Raw genomic sequence first — 20,736 nt, forward strand, 5'->3', positions numbered from 1 at the left:
GTGTGTGTGTCCATGTAAATCAATCTAAGTGAGGACCAGCACTAAGAAGGAAGACATTTTAGGGTAGTTTTAGGCTTTAGTTTTGGAATGGGAACTAAAAAATGTAAAGTATCGATAAAGAGCAGCGGTGTAGCCATACAAATGTGCGCAACCATGTTCGGGTTTACTGCGACAGTGAAGGTGTGTTTAAAAAATGTATTTGCACTATAGAGCACACATTTAGATTTTTCTTTTTTTGTTCAGTAAAACCTATGAATTAAAAATTGAGCATTACAATCTGCTAATTAAGTTTTGATAATGACAGTGGTATAGTTATGGTTTGAGTAGGTGGTAGACATCAGAGTGAAAGATAGTGATGAGGGCTGAAGTACTTTGTTCAGATAAGGAAAACATTATGACTTGGATCAAAAGGTTATAAAAGCCTTGGTTGTCATGGTAAAGTATGAACTGATTTGGTTCAGATAGTGTTTGTAGTTTGTTAATAATTACTTATTGAGTTACTTGAAGTTGAGGTCCTCATCTTATTGTTTTCTTGACTCCCTCCTTTATATCCGTAATGATTACTAGACCAGGACATTCATCATTATAGCCTCTTGCTAATACGTTGATCTTCTTGACTTGAGGACAGTGTCCAAGTTCAAATAAGACACATCTAATGTGCACAAAATCAAAACCTTTAGCTAGCTCCAGGAGATGTTTCAACACCTGCACAAGCGTCACTGATGTTTCTTTCAGTTCTGGGAAGGAAAAGTAGCATGTAGTGAGTGGATTAGAACTTGTTAGGTGAAAAGAGCTTCAGAGAATATGGTTGGATGAACAATACAGATACTTTGCCTTATAACCGAACAAAATACTATAAAATGGGCTAAAGAGTCAGAAATAATGTTACATGATACATTACACTGTTAATTCAGATAATAAAGGATTTGTTGCCATGACTTGTTAATGTGATGGAATTAATTTGAGAGAAAAAAGGCAAAACCATGTCATTCAAGAAAACAAATTAAATCATTTTATTCATGTTTACATTTGAATTCTAGAAATATTTCCTTTGATTCACTGAAATGTAGAACTACCTCTATGTCATATACATAGTAATGTATACAGTGAGTGAGTTTGGCCTCCTTGAGTGCAGGCAGTCAGCGTGATCAGCCAAGCGTCTACAGCCTGTTTGCCTTTGCTTTGCACTTGATCTGGAAGCAAAGTCTGCTCTGCTCAGTGCTCCGCTTTGTTCCTGTAGGTTGTTTGAGCTGTCAAAAATGAAAAGTATAAAGGAAGTAATTGGTCTTAGTTATGTTTCAACTGGGGAAATCTTCTTGTCTATTCCAGCACTGTTCATTTTTACCTTTTATACAGCAACTAGAAAAAAAACATTTAAACCAGTGCTGAAATACTTTACTGTTGAGGTTTCTTTAAAAAGTTTAATACATGCAATGAAAGTGAAGACACAGATCAACAGGCTGCATTTTATACCAGATAAATTCATTAGCAGTTGCGGGTGTCGCGTTTTTACTTAGATACTTATTATTTAAAATACTTTTTGGTCATAAAAAATATCATCAGGTGTGATCAAGGAAATCGGGGTAATATTATGTTTTAGTAAAACGAAACACAAAACAAAATCTGTGTCTGAAATACCATCAAAATTGATAGATTGAGAAGATCACATGGCATTATAAAAAAAAAACCTGATCTGTCATCGCTGAAGTAGATTTATTAAAGTATTGTTCTGTTATTGAGACAGCATGGCTAAATCAGTTGAGGCAGAGGTGACAGTGAAGACTTTCACAGTGTGCATCCTTACACAGCAGGAATGAGACAGAAGATTTAGGATGATTTCCAGTCATTAATGTTTTTTCTCAGACCTTGAATTGTTAGAAGATGAGTAGGTTGTGTACACTGGGCGACTGTTTCCAGGTCAATGAGTGTGCAGAAATGCAAAAGTATACGGCATATTTGCTCTGCATCGTTTTGCAGCGAGTCCCATGTCTGAACAAAAGCATCTCTGATCAGCGTTAACACACTGAGGGTTTTTTCAAAAGCAGTATTTTTTAATCCAGTAATGTCAATAGTGCCACATCGAGTCAGACTGTTAAGAGGTTGAATTTCATCATTTAAAAACCTTTTTTCCTTGTGCAGTGGTCAAATAAATGAGGTAAAATTAGTTTTCTTTATCCATTTTAAAATGAATAACCAGTTCTGATTCTGTCCACCTTTTAGTTGTTATAGTATTTGAAATATCGAGTAGTCAAAGATGCACAGTATAATAAATCTTTTGCAGTACTGAGGAGGGTGCTGCTTTACAGACTGTGTCCACTTTTGCTTCCCAATTGAAGTGATTCAGTGGGCAGAGAGACAGATGTCCCTCCGAGAAAGGATTAATCTAACTCTAATTACTTATCGGGCATGCTCCATATGTTGAAGTGCATGTGTGTTTGTGTGGCAGTGTGACTATAAGGAAGGTCTGCTTAGATACCAGCAAGAACAAGTAGCATGTTGTCATTTAAAATTGATTTATAAAGTTTCAAGCTGACCTGGTTTTAATAGCTAGCTCAATTTGCAATGAAATTCATGCAGAAAATCCAAATATGGCAGGGTGACACAAGATGCAGCTGTGATAGGCTGAGACAGCTGTCAATTAAGGCGCCCCATCTCATTCATTCAGCTTCCAAGGTCTCCAAACACTTCAACTTGGCAAGCTTGTGTTCTGTTGTATCAAATTCACACAGATTTTAGTCATGGACTCTGAGTCCTCAGATATATGCAGTTGTTTCCTACCTGCTGATTCACTCTTTACCATGGCAACAGCCCTGTCTCCGCCTGGTACACGTAGATGGAAAAGTGAGTCACACGTAGTGGGTGGACGGAGGAGGAAAAGATGTTATTTTGTGCGTGCTGTCGTCACAGGAGTTTCCAGCTCTCCATCTGTTAAAATCTCTGTTTAACTCTTCTGTTATCTACAACTGAGTGTTAAACCATAGTCTTTCTGTGGAAGCCGTTAAAATAAGCCACTGAGTCACAAAATATATCAGTCGTGATAATGATTAGATTCATAAGCGTGTTTGGCAGGTTTTGAATAATTCCTTTTAAAACCTATTTGGTGGCTAAATGCCAAATTTTCTGGAAACACTGCTGGCTTCTTCGGCCTATTCTAGATGCCATGATCAATTAGTTTATTGGTTGCTGCATTTTTATACATATATTTTAAAAAGAGATTAAAACATGGCTTAAGAACAACTTTAATATCATGCTGAGAAGTGTTTCAGTCACTGTGTTGTGACTGATTGTGGGTGTGGACTGGATGCACTGAGTTGTATTTAATTCAGCAGAGATGTCACTGTGAGCAGCCACACCCTTTATGATCTGTTCACCAATCACTGATAAGCTGCTCTTTAAATGACTCCTTTCATCAGTGACAATGATCAGCAACCTCTCTTTTTCTGTACTTATAAATGAAAGTGTCATATAGATACCACAAAGATGTTCATATAGATTTTTGTAACAAGGTTGATTTTGCTTTTATTCTTTCTTGATTTCCATATTTAGAAATGTATAGAAAGAAAGGAAACCTCACAAGTTTCATGACTTCAATCAGCAATTACCCCCCAAAACAGCCTAAAGAGGCTGTCTGACTGCGTGAGTGTGTTTCCCAGTGGCTTGTGTAAATGTCAGGTCCCTTTAAATGCACACCACGGAGCATGGACAAAAGAGTTCCTGCTCATTCAACAGAATAAAAGGTTTGTGTGTGCATGTGTGTATATGAAGTGAGAGAGAAGCGAGAGGAAGAGAGAGACACACACACTCACACACAGAGAAGTTGTATATGTTGTGTCAGGATCCAGAATTCAGTGAGCAAACCCATCTCTGTTCCTCTTTTATCCATCTGTTGTTCCTTCTCTCAACTTCCTTCCTCTTCTTCTTTTTTCAGGACACGTTAAACAACAACTCCCTTGGTAAGAAGTACAGTTGGCAGGAGAAGGTTTCAGGCTCATCCTCGCCCCTTAAAACAGGTGAGCTTCCCCACATCATGTTTATGAGTCATGTTTTAGTTTAGACACATTTTCTCATTTAGTTGATGGTAACTGGGATGTGCTGGACAGAATCCATTGTTGTGTTAGTAACATTCAGTCAGTGTCGGCGTGTGTGATTTGCATTGAGTCTGACAGCTTGTGTGTCCCTCTGAACCTTGGGGACACTGCTCAGCCTTGGATTAGCTGCTGGGACAAGTTGAGCTAGCTGAGGCTATGCTGTATATTGTGCGTGTTTGGAAGCCAGCTGAGGCTTAAAGCTAGCTAGAGGCTGTCATAGCCCATTGATGCTGTTCTTTGAAGAGCACCATCCAAAGCTAGAGTAACCAGATTCACAGCCAACAGTTAGAAAAACGTAAATATTAGGTGTTAAGTCGACCTTTTAAAGGCAAATCTGGGGAACAAGCTTCCAAATTCAGGCGAAATGAACTTTTATGTTCTATTCAAGTAATAGGGACAAACTTTAGAGCTTTTAAAGCACATTGTTGTGAGATGATGCCCTTTTATTCCATGCCCTATAAATTATATAAATTGAAATAATGGCAAGTGTTACAGTGTTGCTGTCTGGGTAGTTTGGTTTTATTTGGATTGGATTGAATTTCATTAGGTGTGACTGCGAGCACTATAGTCGATTTGTCATTTGATATGTCAGACTCACTGAACAAAACAAATGTAAATCTGTTTGCCAGATCATTGCTCGTATTCATGCTGCCCCGACGTCATGCCAGCGCATATTAGGAATGGCATAGGCACCGATCGGTTTTCTATCGCCCATTTGCTGGGAGTAAGGGCGCCCTCCGTTTGCGAGGTGCGCCTGGTGCTTGCGGCACAGGGAGGAGAGGGCGGGGCGGCGGGGGATTCTCTGGCTGGCTGGAGCAGCATCTAATAACCAACTCGCAAAATAAAAACAACCCAACAAACACGAAAACACCAGACATTATGATACAGACTTATAATTTGCACCAATGTTTTTTCGAAATTCTGTACGTGAAAAGTGAGCGCGAGAGCCCTCGGTGCGCCTGCTTACTGCTGAAGTCAAAGTAAAACTTTGTCATCTCCGCTACATACAGTACAGTAGGCTTCAGTTACAGCAGTGCAAGTAAACAAACAATATATATAAGAAGAGTAAGAAAATAAATATACACTTTAGGACTCGGGGTAAAGGGATCAATAACAATTAAAAATTTATATTTTCCAGTTTGATGATTTAAAGTCTCACACACAACCCGTCGAAAGGGGAGGGGCCCTGCTGCTTCCAAGTAGAGCACATTTCATTCATAATGTTGTAAATCCAAGCCCATTATGTATTCATGATTTGAATCCTGGGTTGTGTGAAATCCCAGAAATACACCTTAGACAAAGTCAATCTGTGAACTAAGGTTTAGGTCTATTAGGTTAATTGTGATGATCCTCGATATGGGGGATTTGTGTTCATACTGGAGTGCAAAATTAGAACCAGAGGGTGTGTTCGCCCAGGGCGCCAAACAGGCTAGGACCGCCACTGAATGAAAAAATTCTTTCAATTTTGCAGTGCTTCTTGTGTGCACAGATTTAACATTTAAATGAAAATGAAACAGATTTAATTTGAAATCAGTCCTGTCCTGAATTAGCCCCTCTGTTATTTAAATACCATTTAAAATACTCGGGAATGATGTCTGAATCCCCTGCCAATGGATTATGACATAACACGTCAATCACCTTCTCCTGGCCACACTCTGAATTTGATGAGTAATGGGGATTTGGCTGTGTAATCCTGACATCCGTTACCTAACCATTTCTACTTTTCTCTCTTTCTGTGTGTGCTTTATTTTATCTGCCTGTGCATTCGTTGCCATGTCTGTCTTCGTGCATGTGTGCGCATTTGTTTGTCCATCATGTTTGCGTTTCTGCATCACGTATGTTTGCTCCGTGTGCGCGTCTGGGCTTTGCTTGTGCATCTGCGTCTGCATGTGTGTTTGCTTGGGTGTCTGCATGTTTCTGCTCACGCCCGCACTCCCTCTAGGTGACCTCACCCCTCCACGTGAGCACAGCTGTCTAAGCGACGAGGACAAGGTGCACGGTGGGGGAGCGCAGACCAAAGACCGCGGGACCTCCACCGACGCCCCCTGCAGACACAGTCACACCTCGGGACACTCGCACAGCTCATCTGCAGGGGCTGGGACACGGTCCAAGATTCAGGAGAAGCCACCGGCACCACCACCACCACAGAACTATGCACCAGCTCCTCTATATCCTTCAGGGAAAGCAGATGGCAGTGGGTCCCACAGGGAGAGGATTAGATACCACACAGATGTTCATATAGAGCCAACAGAGGAGATCTATCTGACTCCTGTGCAACGTTCCGCAGATCCCCTGGAACCCCCCACCGTCCAGGACCGGCCTTTCCTCTCACAGCAGACTGAGCAGGGACGCATGTCCATTAGCTCTGACACAGAGGGACCACCTCCTTATCAGCCCCTCCCGGACCGGACCAACCCCTCCATCTATGAGGAAGACGAGATCTATGTCCCCCCACCGTCATACGCTTCCTGTGTAGAGTCCCTCATCACGCCACCTAGCATGGCTGTGTCAGCTCACTCCTCCCATGCACTGGACCTCAGCCTAAAGGGGACAAGTACAGGAGCTGGGGCAATGCTCAGGGCTGGGTCATCAGTTGAGTACGTTGATGCCACAGATGAAAGCTACTGTGGGGACGACGAGGATGTGGACAGGTTAATAATGGATGCAAAGATGAGAAAGGGAGGGGTAAAGGGAGCTGCCCCACCGAGGACTTCCATGAGCTCAGAGGCCAGCGGCCTGACATATGACTCAGTTAAATATACATTGGTGGTGGATGAACATGCTCAGCTGGAGTTAGTCAGTCTCCGGCAGTGTTACCAAGGCTACAGCGATGACAGCGACTCGGCCACCGTCTATGACAACTGTGTCTCGTCTCCATACGAGTCAGCCATCGGAGAGGAGTATGAGGAAGAGGAAGAGGAGCATGACCCTCGTATGGGAGGAGTGCGTCGAGAGGCCACAGCGTGCCTATCTGAGGATTCTACTCCAGAGGCGGACCTCCACTTCTCCAAGAAGTTCCTCAATGTCTTCATGAATGGGCGCTCTCGCTCCTCCAGTAAGTCTGGTAAAAACTCAATTCCAAACATAAATGGTGGCGATGGCTAGCATTTAGCTTTTGGTTTGTTTTTTTGTTGCGTAATAGTAGTAGTAGTAGTATAAAGACTTCTTGAAGAAACTCACTTTGGTTAGCAAATGTGGTCGTCTGACAGTGCTGATGGCAGTTTGGGGTTTTGTTTTTGGTTTTTTTTACATTTTTCCCTTTAATCCATTAACTACATTTCTGAGACTTGCTTGTAAATGCCAGGAAGTTTATCAGCACTACTGGCTGGTGCTCTGCCTAATTCTCTTTAAATATACACTGTCAGTGGTGTCTAGCCAAACTGGCAACAATTGCTATTCAAGGCTTAAAGCAGCGCAGCTGATGAAGCAAAGCCACAGGAATGTTCAGGAATCAAAATTTTGTCATACACTAAACACAGTCATCCACATGGCTGTCCTAACTGTGGAGTAATACAATACTAAGCCGTACTGATACACAGTATAACCATTGGCTATTACATTTACTATGTACTGTATTTGCAAAGCAGTAGTATTTTTTTTATTTATTTTAAAATTATGTCACTTCTGCTTTTAAGTCTCGAGAATAAAAGCAGTAGACTGGACATTTAAATTACCTGTTTAGTGAAAAGGTGCTCAGCCAGCTTGTTAAGGGGATGTGAGAAAACACACATCTAGAAAGAAGTTAGTGAGGCATTTGAAGTTCTAGACATAACACTTCCATAAAACTGTAAAACTTCCCAAACTGACTAAAGGCGCATTGCTTGATGTAATTTTGTGTCACTTCCACTGGAAGATTCATTCATTTTCAGTAGGAAGCAGAACAACAATGCACTGATTGTGAAATTCAGAAAATATCTACTCAGATATTCTACTGAGTATTAATAGCCTAGAAGAGACTTAGAAAGTCTAATTGAATTGTAAGTATTACCTGTTTAATTAGCTATTAACTACTACTTTTGTAGTAGTATTCCAACAGCACCCAATGCCCACTTATGTGGTTAAGTATTTAGCCGGGACAAAATTGATTTCTTGTGTCACCATATTTAGTCAACAAGGTTTATTTTATCAGAGATATGATATGATTTGTCAGATAAATCAGTGCTTTGCAAATGCTCAACATCTGTAAAACGACTGTAAAGTTTTGTTTTAACACAGTTAACTTTTAGTGAATTCCATTAAAACCTAAAAATGTTATCTAAGTTGTAAGATTTAAGAGTAAATTTGGACTATTTTGATGATAAGGGGTCTAAAGAATTAGAAATCTTGTGGGGACAATGAAGATCCCTTTGTCATATCTTATTAAAGCTGCAGGCTCTGTCTAAGAGATGTTGCTTAAACAGACTATCTGTGATCTCTCAATGAGAAAGAGCGCTGCACTGAGAGGGAGATGAGAATTCTCTGTTTGAGGACTGCAGGACTGATTCAATTGCTGTTGCCAGCCACACATTGACCCTCATCATAGTGTCTGTTAAAGAGCCAGCATTAATGGGCACAAGAGGCAATTCATGTTATGGAGACAGAGATTAGGAGATACGCGTGTTTACAGTATTTGCTCTAATAGTCCAGGCCGGTCTCTTGGAAGGGATCCATGTATTTTAGTCTCATTAGAAATGCTGCAGCAGTTTTTCTGAGCAGTTCAGGCAGCAGTCACAAAGGTCTCAGGGGAATGTAGGTAGAAATACACAATGCACGTTTGCTTCATGCCTGATTAAAGTGTGATTTATGTCTCAGAGAATGCATACATGTAAATGCTGCATCTCCTAATTATGTTCTCTGTGGTCTTTTTTGGACTTGTGTTACAAATTATAAGCCTGTGTCATTAATCTTTTTGCAAGCCTGACACAAAGGCTGACATTGCATACTGTTTACTTCCTATTTTAAAATAAATCTCTCTTGTTTTTTTGTCCTTTTTTTGGTATTCAAGGTGCAGAATCCTTTGGTTTATATTCCTGTATCATAAATGGTGAGGAGAAGGATCAGAGCCACCGAGCAGTCTATAGGTAATGACAGTTACACTACCATCCTCGCTGTAATCCCAACAGACATTGTAAAACCGTGAAAAATGACAGTATGTAGTGTGTGCTGTCACTTCTGTTGATTATGATGTTAATGAATTGTGAAAACCATAGTAAAGAAATGGGAAAAATAAGTCTTAGGGTTTGATATTGTAATAATGTTTAAAACTTGTGTGGATTGATGAAATAACACTGCGGTAATATCAAATGACACACTATGCTTATATTATCAATAAAGTGTGGCATTCATCTCCCAGTCAGTTACCGTTATAAACATTTGAGATTCTATTTTTCCTATCCAGCCTCTTATGTCTTTGGTCAAACAGACCAGATTGTGTAAGCAAAGATGATCACCTGAAGTATTAAATGGTTGGTGTTCATCTTTACTAATGAATCTTTCGTAGAAATGAGTAATTCATCCAGCAGCTTTCAGATAACTCAAATAAGTCAAACAGCATTTTTTTTTAGAATGAGCCAATCTACAGGCATTTAACAGAAAGGTGTGTTTTTTAAGTGTTTTAATGATAAACCATCATCGCAATTTTTCCATCCTGACCTACTTACTTATTTATTAAAATAAATAAGTAGATTTTACAGCACATTTAAAACCAAAGTGCTTCAATAAAACTAAAAAAGGGTTCTTAAAACTCCCTGTACTCCCTGTTCTTTTAAGAAAAGATTTTAGTCTGCAGATTGTTGACTACAGCATTTATTTGTTTGGTAAATTTCCAATTTGTGTCAAAGATGAGGTTAGTTTAGAATTATATAACTTGTAATTTAATAGTATCAAAGAGCCCGGGTCATCTTCCAAGCACTCAGTTAAAAGTAGAAGGCCAAAGAGTATGACCTCAGTTTTGCATTAATTTAACTGGAAGAAACTGGGAGATCCTACTTTTTTATTATCCAAGAATGACGTAATTGTAACTGGGAAAAGAAAACTGAGACTTTCCTATAACTGCACCAGTTGCTTTCTGGGGTTTTTTTCTGTCATATGGAAGTTTTCACCACTGGAAAAAAATGCCATCCATAACTTGACATTTTGAGTTATTTTCTCCAAATTTTTAGTTAATAAGTTGACATTTCTTTGTTACCTGAAAACAGATGGCAGTGACACAGGCACACTCAACCTTGGGTAGTGATAGTATCCATGAGCTACCAGTGTAAACATGTACAAACTGCTGCGTGCTGATAATAACAGCATGCCTTTTAGCTAATAACGCAGAGATTTCATCATTTCTGAAACCATGCTGAAAGAACTCAGCAGTTGACTCAATCATGACCTACAGCTTCAGCTTTGGTAGCTAATGCCTTCCACCTTTTGCTTACAGGTAACAAGGAAATGACGTACCTTCACAGAGCTTCCTGATTGACTGAGCTACCTTAAAATCTTGAGTTATTTTCTTGAAATTTTAGCTTGGACATATAGCTCAAGATGTTGAGTTATGGATGGCAAAGAAAAAATATACAAATAAATTTAGTGGCGGAAATAAGGTATGTCAAACATAAGGCCCAGGGGCCAGATTCAGCCCAGAAAAGACTTCAGTCCAACCCAATGGATGGCTTTAGAAAAAGGGTAAGGAGGGTGTAAATTTTGGATTTGTAACTGTATTTGCATAGGTTTTACAGCTTTCCACAGTAATACAGACCTCCCCCATAGCCATTCATACTACATCAAAGTAAACAAGTAACATGTAAAACATGAAAATGACAAAAATTCCTTTTTTTTTTCCTTTTTCTGATATTACTGTATTGGAGATTAAATTTGTGGTTAAATGTCTTTAGAAAGGGGAGTTTTTAGATCTGTCCCACTTAACATCAAAATGACCTGGATGTGGCCCACAGTGTAAAATGAGTTTGACAGGCCTTCTTTAAAGTGTCCTCACACTGTACATCAAATGGAAAAATACAGTGTTACTAATATATAGCTGTAAGCAAGGAACTGATTGTAGTTCATTTTTACCCTGGGTTGTGTGTAATATTGTGTAGCAACACACCTGACCAGCTAACAGACATAAGTTGCATTTAAGTCACTGATTTTATTTTTTTCTTTACACTGTTTAAAAATTTCCTTGTAACGACAAGCAGGCGTAGGAAACCCGTGTTTGACTTTTAAACCTTAAATTTCATTTTAAATTCAGAGCTACTTTGTGGAGCAGTTAGCACATAAAAATCTCACATCTTTCTCGACAGGTTTGTCCCTCGGCACGAAGATGAGTTGGAGCTAGAGGTGGATGACCCGCTGTTGGTGGAGGTCCAGGCAGAGGATTACTGGTATGAGGGCTACAATATGCGAACTGGTGCTCGTGGGGTCTTCCCGGCCTACTACGCTGTAGAGGTGACCAAGGACACGGAGAACTACAAAGGTACCAATAGTGCTGGGATTTGTAGGAGTGGGCCACGAATATGTTAGTAAAGAGAGAGATGGCTGCTTTAGGCTTAAAAAAAAAAAAAAAAAAGGGGGGGGGGGGGGGGGGCTGTTTACATGCCATGAACATCAGAAATGTCATCAGTGATCAGATTTTCTAGATTCAGTACCTCTGGCATAGTTGTGTTTGTGGATGGGAAGCCTATCAGGGTTCTTGCATGGAGTGTGCTCTGATATGTGGGGTTAATGTGCACTCCAGGGAGTGTTTTACTCTACTTTTGAAATCCCAAGGTGGTGTATGCAGCAAGCAACAGGGGATAAAGTATGAAATGATGTGAAGTGCAATGCTATAACAGATTATTAGTCAGTGGTACTGATCGACAGCTCAAAAATGTATTCTTTTCCCTTAAAGGAGCTAGTGACTGAATTGTAGCTGGAATATAGTGCTGTATGAAGTATTACATTTTACACATCTTGCTTCTTGTGTTTATTGTCATTGTTGTTGTTTTTCTGCTTTTCTCTGTGCAGTAAAGAGCAATGAATGGATTGACAGATACCGCCTAAAGTTTCTGGGGTCAGTTCAAGTACCCTATCACAAAGGAAACGATGTTTTGTGTGCAGCTATGCAGAAGGTAAGCTCATGTTTTTCACGCATGTGTAAGTTATAGGAGACGAGACATGTGGGGGGAAAGAGGAGCAAGAGACGCGGAAGGGAAAGAGAGAGAGGGACAGAGACCAAATACAGACATGACTGGGAGACATACACAGAGAACATGTCTCTGTCATAGGAGACACAGGGATGAGACAGAGACAAGAAAACAAGAGATGAGAGATACAAATAAACTCAGAGGCATAAAAGAACTAAACTCAACACCATAGGGGTTTAAGTTGCATTTGTGTGCCTTTGTGTTGTTTTGCTTTGATAGCTCAAAAAGTTGTGATGTTAACAATCCATTAAAGCCTTTACAACTTAGTAACTATTATTCTTGGAGTTGTTTTTATCTTGTCACATTTGACCTCTGACCTCTCCTTTAAGTTCAACAGAAGACTATGTCTCTTACTTATTGACGACATATACGCATATAGGGAATGATATATAGGGATCATAAGTTTTGCATAACGTTACTCTGACCTCTTTTTTTTAAGGTCAAACCTTTGAAAAACGTCTTTTACCTTTGTTTTAAATTCTAGTGCCTTTTGTTTCAGTTGACCTCACTGCCTATATTTTACTTTCAAGTTAACCCCAAATTGAATTTTTTTTAATTGCACTTTAAAGTTAATACATTCAAACTACAATATTATCCCCTTAAAAGTAAATACTGCCCAGAGCTAGAGCTGCCTTGGCAGAGGTTTGCAATTTGTTTGTTTGCATATTCACAGGTAAAGGAAACTTTTGAAGAGCTTTATTCTAGTAACATTTTCAAAAACAATCTAACACGTGTCTTACAGATTGCTACTAACCGAAGGATGACAGTCAAGTATAACCCACCTTCCTCATGCATCCTGGAGATCAGTGTGAAGGGCATCAAGCTTTCAGTTCAAGAGGATTATTATGCTTGTGACAGAGTAAGACGTTTACTGAGCCTGTGTATGTCTACTGTGAAATAATTACATGCAACTTCACAGACTAATCAAATAAAAGCTCATCAGCAATCTTTTGGAAAGGTGAAAAGGTTAAGGATCTCACTTTTTCAGTGATGCATGGTTTGGTTCATGTGTTTTTAACTGATAAAGATTTTCTTTCAAATTAAAATATTTTGTTTCTGAAGAAGAAAAGGCTCCTAGTTGTTAGCAGTACTCAAACCAGCCTGTGTGGCAGAAATAACTGGGATGCTCAGTTTTACCTCAGCATGTTGTCTAAACCATGTCTACATCTAAATGCATTGGGTTACTACACTGCGATTTGCTATTTAGATTTTTGCATTTTTTTGTAGTTGAACAGGTTTACCTAATAAAGAGGTTGGCGAGTGTATATTTGAAGAGTAAGGCAGAGAAAGAGAGCGAGAAGCTATAATCTATCAGCACAGTGTTGAAGGAACACATGAGACACATCGCCACCATGTGGCTGCCGACTGGTACTGCAGACAAACGTGTTAGTGTCAGGCCACAGTAATTACTTCAGCGAAAAGAAACTAAGAATTCTGTGGGAATTCTATGTATGTATATGGGATCATTATCAATTTAAAGTTCATCTGTTTAAACAATTGAGAAATTAATGTTTTACTTTTATCAAGATCTGATGTTCAGATAATACAATGTGATGCACAATCTTGATATATTTTAATATTGCAGTCGCCAACTAGTCTAAATTAAAAGCTTTAATTATTTTATCAACAAGCAAAAAAAAGAAAAATCAATAAAAGTAAAATATATGAAACAGGGTTTGAAATGTTTGCTTCTTGGTGTTAATCTTAGACGTTTATGCATCCTCTGTTGACAGAGTAACGAGTGCAGTCACTTCTTCCAGTTAAAGAACGTCTCCTTTTGTGGCTATCACCCAAAAAACAGCAAGTAAGTAAAAACTGAAGCAGAGAGAGCAGTTATGCTGCTCTCTCTGTCGAGACTAAAATTGCCACAAGGTCTCACTATTAGATAAATATTCAAGAATATTGGACCTCTTCCTGCTCTCTGATAAAACAAAGCAGGAGTTAATCATTATTAGGTGTCAAAGTAATATACTGAATGTCTTTTTTAAAACTTCTCTGCAGGTATTTTGGTTTCATTACGAAGCACCCAGCAGACCAGAGATTTGCCTGCCACGTATTTGTGTCTGAAAATTCTACCAAACCTCTTGCAGAGTCAGTAGGGTGAGTTGTGTTTTTTTAAGTTTCCTTTGGGCATCAGTTGGTGGTTTTAGTGAGATACGGTTTAACAAGTTGCATATATAAATATATCCCGCCAGCAGAGAATCTTTACAGCACTGAAACTTGCTGTAAATAATACTTGTATAAGTTACTATGGTGTTTAAGCCAGGTACACTAACCCATTAATCTTGATTCATACTAGGCCCTTCAGATCCTTAGTGTGTCCACGAAAGTGCACTGTACTGCAGGTTAAGAAAACAGGCAAGTCAACGTAACCCCCATCAGTCTCACAATACGGGTGCAGTATTTACTAGAAACATTTTACCTTTTAAGAAATTTGACCTGACAGGATCAGCCAGTTTTTCTCTTCTCAGCAAATCTTCTGTTATTCTGAAAGTGATAAGTGATCTTAAACAATCACTAAAACAAAATGGAACCAAATAAATACACTGCAGAAATCAATTTAAACTTAATTGAGCTCATTCAAAGGAATAAAAAATAGAAAACTGTCACAGGTTGCCGGGGCAAGCCGTGTGTGAATTATTTAGGACCCAAGATGCGGCAGCTCTGGTGCAAGTGAGTTTATTTAGCCAATGTAGATACAAACAGAGATGGCAAGGGTGAGCTTAAAACTAAGAACACCTAAACAACAAAAAACAAACCTGAAATCTTGAGACATGAAAGCAAGATGCAGGGAGACGTAGAGAACATAGGGAAAACCACACAGGATGACGGCGGGAGAAACGCAGACAAACCAGCAACTACTATGACAGAAGACACGACTTAAATACACTCAGAGAAACACAGGGAGATTACACACAGGTGGGGGACACAGCTTGGAGTGATTAACGTGACGAGACAAGGGAGTCAAACTGAAAGCACTCACATAAGACGCAGACCTTCACTATAAAACAGGAACTTACACATGCAAGGACACAGACAAAGAAACGCGGACCTGACACACGAATACACGGGCAGAAAAGAATAAACACTAAACTGAGGAGGAACAGCACCAAAATCACAATAATAGAAAACAAAACGCTGGGTCAAAAGACCCAGGATCATGACAAAAACAAAACCTTAAGGCTTTTCTCAGGCATGTCTGGCACTTTGTAATGTTCTGCACCTGTTGGCTCTCGATTAGAAATGTTTATGTTGTGATTAAGTTTATGTGACGTGATGTGTTTTTCTTTTCAGGAAAGCCTTCCAGCTGTACTATAAAGAGTTTGTGGAGTTCTCATGCCCTACAGAGGACATCTACCTGGAATAGCCTTGCCTTTAACCACAACCCTGTAAAGTACGCTGTATCATAACATAATGTTGCATGAAGGACAGATATACATTAATTGGTAAAACAAAAACAAAAAAAGAGAAAAATTAAACATTAACACATCTGACAAACGAACAGGTATAGAAGGCCCAAGTTTCAGACCTGTGGTGAAAACCTTGTGCAGCAACCAGAGATGAAAATGAGCCAAAGGAGGGGTTTCCTGGCAAATGAAAATATGCAAAATGGCATCAGTGATGAGGCAAAAATGGAAAGCACAAATATTTTAACTCATCAGTTTCTGCAATGCTTGTTAGCCTGTAGCATCATGTCAGCAGAGGCAAAGCTGAAAGCCCAGGAGTCAGTCTGGACCACTTTGTACGCTGGAAAAAAGAAAGAAAAAGCAGAATTTTTGACTTGGAAGTGAACAAACAAGTGATGTTGGTTCATTTTGTCTTGAAATACTGTAACCAGGGTGTGAGCACGAGAGAGGTGTTTATTTACTAAAGACGTAACAACCTCACAATGAAAAAGGAGTACTAAACTAAATAAAACCCATGTAGGAACAGTTAATTTTATCCTTTTATCACACCTAATATGAAGGCGTATCCACATTTATTAAAAAAAAAAAACAAAGAGAGAGAGAGAAATCTCAATGAAAATCAGATGCAGTGATGTGCTCTGCATTTTGGGGGTTCTTGCCACATTTTTACTGCTTTTTGTTAAACCCAGACACAGATCTGTACTGCATATTCAAGGTACAGTAAGCACAGTGTGAATACACAAGAGTAGAATAGGTTTGCTTTTCCATTAAGCAGTTGGAGCTAACTAGTAAAGGAACAGCTGAGTATCTAAAGTTAATTTCAAATAGTTTTAGTTGAATAAAATTAAAAGATGGTTTCAGCTTCTCACTTTTCAGTCAGACAGGCAGAAGGTAAACTTTGCCGATTGATTTATATACTTTACATGCTAATGCTTAATTAAAGTAGACTTTAAACTACTTTTCTCTTGCATGTGTGCGGCTCAGTATTTGGAGATTCACACTGGTGGAGTTTTACTGGTGGATTTTTTCACTCTCGCCACTTGTGTAAGTTTGCTCCTGGTGGAAAACTACCAAAACAAAAGATTGACGGACAAACCATGGATTGATGATTTCACTTCCTGATGGAGGCTAGTGTGACCAAATGCACTGGAGTTTTAGGTTAAAGCCTAAAATGAGGGTACAAACATGTAATGTAAGTTAAATACTAAAATCTCATATTCCCCCTTTCCACCAAGGTGAGCCAGGTGCTGGCTCAAGTCTTTTGTGCTAGTGGTAGTGTGCAATTGGGCTTTCCAAATGTTGGTCAGCTTTTTCACGAGCCTTTGTAGTTTTAACTTTACAACACATGTATAAGACTATGAACACATCAAATGATTAACACTTTACTCTTTGAAATGTTACTTTGGAGTAAACATTGAAGTTCTTTTCATGACTGAATGGTTTCTGTTATTTTGTGGCATTAGAAGTTAATGAGAAATAACCCCCTCTCTCTCTCTCTCTATATATATATATATATATATATATATATATATATATATATATATATATATATATGAAAGAGAAAGAGACTTAGGTGTCAAAAACCATCGTTAAGTTTACAGGGGACATTGACAAATGTCATCTCTAGGGGAGAAAGCATTACAGGTCTCAGCTTTTTGCTGAAGTTCTGTTGAGAAATGAAGTGAAAAGAGACAATTTGTCTCTCTCACTAACTACTGCTGGAAAACTACAGAGGTGTATTTGTATAACTGCTGCTGCTTGATTTTTTTAATTTAATATTGCCAGTCTGCTTAAATTATCATCCATACTGACACTTGGGTTTTTCTTCTAGATGATGTACTAGTTGTATTTTTTTACTAATGGCCCCAGCCCCTTTTGTACTTTTTTTCATAGTTGAAAAACAGCAAAGTGTTGATGCTACATTGAATAGTTCTTTGTGACAAAGGCAGAATAAAGAACTCCTTAAATGTACTGAGCATTGTCCATGCAGAGAATGTTTAGAGGTACACAAGTGTGTACTTTAAGCAAACATCTATTGGTGCTATCGTGCACAGCTCTGTCCATATGTTCAGTAAAGCCTTAGTAATTCCTTGTCTAATGTCAGACATGCAATGCTTCTTTACTGTGTGCTCTAATTAGGTGTGAAATTAGTGATAAAGATGTTTAACAGAGAAAAAACCCCATCTGAGTTCGGCTGTTTACTCCTTCATACGACATTTTTCTGCAACTAGAATATGACACATTCTCAGACTTGTAGAGACAAGAAAATGATACTTGGTGCAGTAGGTACAGGTGCTAACGAGGGAGCAAAAACAAAACTGGTGTCTTCAGATCTTCACTAGTAGTGCCTCTTTTTCATGAGATCATTGTTACTTTTTTGAGTCAACATTATTAAAATCTTTTAAGGGTTTTCCATTGAGTGTGTGTTGACTTTAAGGTGATGAATGCAAATTGAGTTGTTTTGCTGTGATTTGCTTTTCATTCCACTGCACTACACATTATTTGCTGTACATGTGCTGGTAATAGTCAGTTTTTCCTCTATTCATCCTCGTTCTACCATTTGTTGCCATCAGAGAGACCAGTAGAGAAGCTCCTCCAGCTCCTCTAAGGTTACACTTTCAGCAAACCTTCATTTCTGCAGGCCATCCTCAAACAGCAAACTCAAAACAGCTCCTTTCAGTGCAAAGTTGCAGCTCTATCGTTTGCGCCACTGTCCCGGTGAAGATTGAGGTGTGAGACAAATAACTGGGCTCCTAACTCTGTGCCTGGCAGAGCCAGGATGGCCTTTAGTGTAAACACACTGCTAACACCCATATCAGTGATCATCTTATTTCTGCTCATTGCCATAGATGATTGTAGAAACATGGATTGAACTGTAGGTTAACAATTTTGTGACACTCAGCTCACTGTTCACAGCAACAGTGTTTGTAGTTTCTGTTTCAAAATTCCTTTCAGATCATACAGAGTGAATATTTTATCCAAAAGATTTCAAATACACCTTCTCATTATGTCTCTGGTATCCCCAGGAGTCTACATAATACTTGGGAAATTATGAATTTTATTATTAGAGAAGGAGCTGTGTTTAATTAGCTCATGCCTGAGATTTCACAAGTTGGGCTTGATTGAGAACTTAGTCACAATGAAAAGAAACAAAAACTTGACCCAAGTGTTATGGAAGTCTATTAATGTCCTGTTTGTGAACATGTGAAACCAGTGAAAACGCATACAGTGGATAATCACTGAGACTTGATGTTGTAAAATGTGCCATAATGGTTAATAAGCAATAATGATTTTTGAGCTGTTATACCAATTATTCGGAGGAAGTGCTTGTTGCAGAGCTTTATAGACGTTTTAGTAACCCAGATTGTTCATGGTAATCTGAATTATTGAAATGAACATTAAGTTACACCATTTTTTGTGATAATGAGATTTTTTTTATTTATCAGCACACGTACAGCACAGTTGTTTTGCAGTTAAAAACAAAGTATTCTTTCTACATCATTTGTCACTAACACCGGTTTGTAACTAAATATTTTATGTGGTCAATATTTATCAGACAATTAAATAAATGTAAAAGCAAGATTCACTAATGAAGAATATTGAAAATGTTCTATTCAGCAGTTGTCTCACCAGTTGTCAGTTTTTCATTGTCAAAAACAGAAAAAAAATCATTTTGAAGAAAACAAGTTGTCTGCTGTTGTTGAAAGCCATTGTGTTTGTATCAGGAGAGATCAACACTCACTTTTCTATGAATTCCCCTCTTAAGAGCCGATCAGACTGACAGGAGAACGTGGACTGCAGCAGGGGCTATACAAAGAGTGTACAGACATGGGTGTATAAATCAAGAATTTAATTTCTGTAATTATAAATATGACATTGTATTGATTCAACATGTAGTTTGTGAAATTTCTCTTTATTTTGGACTTTTCTCTTTCAGCTGTGAATTATTCTGGATTTAAAAGTTTTACTGCAGATCTCATGGTGTGCTGTCATTAATGTGCTGGGATCAGTTATACAAACATATATTGCTGCCATGCTCCTGCTGCCTGATTCAAACTCCAGTGACAGTGCTGCATCTCTACATAAAAGAAAGATAAGAAAGGTTAATGAAACTTGCAAGAGAATTTGTGCTTTTATACTGCTTTTTTATTACATCTTAATGGGTATTTATGTATAAATTAACAGTAGGCCTACTGTAATGTACTGCTATGCACCTACATACCAGTGATGCCTGCACAGCACAGCTTGAAACTTGGATACAACTTTGTGCTCAGTGAAGCGCTGGCCTCACTGGGAGTAGAGGCCCCATGACACCATCTGTCATCTGAGTAGGAGCATGCCCCAACGTAGTCAGGCATGCATACAAGAATGTAGGGGCCATACAAACTACTGAGTGAAATTTTGAATTATTGCAATGAAATTTGCAGTTGCTGTACTTTAGCATTTAGTACTTACCATGTTTTACTTCACAGTAGAGGAGAAGTCCAGTGATATCTGATCAGGTCACAGTCTAGTTGAAAATGGTGGTTTGTAAGGAATGATTTGGCTCTCTCTGAGGTTTGTCTTCAATCCAAACAATTGGGTAAAATTTTGACCCAATATTTGATCAAAGTCACCCAACCTATAAACAGACAAAATTATTCAAGCCTGGGAGTTAATTAAAGAACCCAGCACATCGCCAACCCAACTCCTGAGTCACAACTTTTGAACCAATTTTTGGTCAAACTAACCCAACTTCTGAACCTATAAGTGTCAGAGTGAATTATTAAATGTTGTCATTTTTATGCTTACCATCTCTACATTGTTTTAACTCTGTGATGAAAGGAATTCTTTTGTCCCCCTCCCCAGATTCTTGAGGTTCTGGGTGGGGGCTGTAGTGTTATCACAAGCACATCCTTGTGACTGTTTGTTTGATGTTTGGTAAGCTTCCTGCCCTTTTTGTGGCTTCACTGTGTTATCTAGGGTGAACCATAAATTGGGTGTGGTGGACACTACCCTCTTTATGCCTTGGATGTTGCTTCCTGCTTTTATGACCCTTTTGGTCAGCAGGAGAACACACATACATTCTCACATAACACACACATCCTTACCTAT

At 38.9% G+C, this 20,736-nt stretch overlaps 1 protein-coding gene across 4 annotated transcripts in view; it reads left to right on the top strand.

Annotated features, from left to right (window-relative positions):
- The window catches only part of mapk8ip1b (mitogen-activated protein kinase 8 interacting protein 1b), a 47,353-nt gene extending 27,652 nt beyond the window's left edge, over window positions 1–19,701 (top strand). For all 4 annotated transcript variants that reach the window (XM_082535395.1, XM_082535394.1, XM_082535396.1 and 1 more), the window contains 9 exons: window positions 3,929–4,010; window positions 6,031–7,143; window positions 9,073–9,148; window positions 11,354–11,526; window positions 12,057–12,160; window positions 12,978–13,094; window positions 13,969–14,039; window positions 14,237–14,335; window positions 15,530–19,701. In XM_082535395.1, coding sequence (XP_082391521.1) covers window positions 3,929–4,010; window positions 6,031–7,143; window positions 9,073–9,148; window positions 11,354–11,526; window positions 12,057–12,160; window positions 12,978–13,094; window positions 13,969–14,039; window positions 14,237–14,335; window positions 15,530–15,602 — 1,908 coding nt within the window. In that variant the 3' untranslated portion in view covers window positions 15,603–19,701. The remainder of the gene's footprint in view (window positions 1–3,928; window positions 4,011–6,030; window positions 7,144–9,072; window positions 9,149–11,353; window positions 11,527–12,056; window positions 12,161–12,977; window positions 13,095–13,968; window positions 14,040–14,236; window positions 14,336–15,529) is intronic.
- Window positions 19,702–20,736: the final 1,035 nt, after the last annotated feature.

Source organism: Aulonocara stuartgranti (assembly GCF_965226115.1).
Source record: "Aulonocara stuartgranti genome assembly, chromosome: 1".
NCBI classification, from domain to species: domain Eukaryota; kingdom Metazoa; phylum Chordata; class Actinopteri; order Cichliformes; family Cichlidae; genus Aulonocara; species Aulonocara stuartgranti.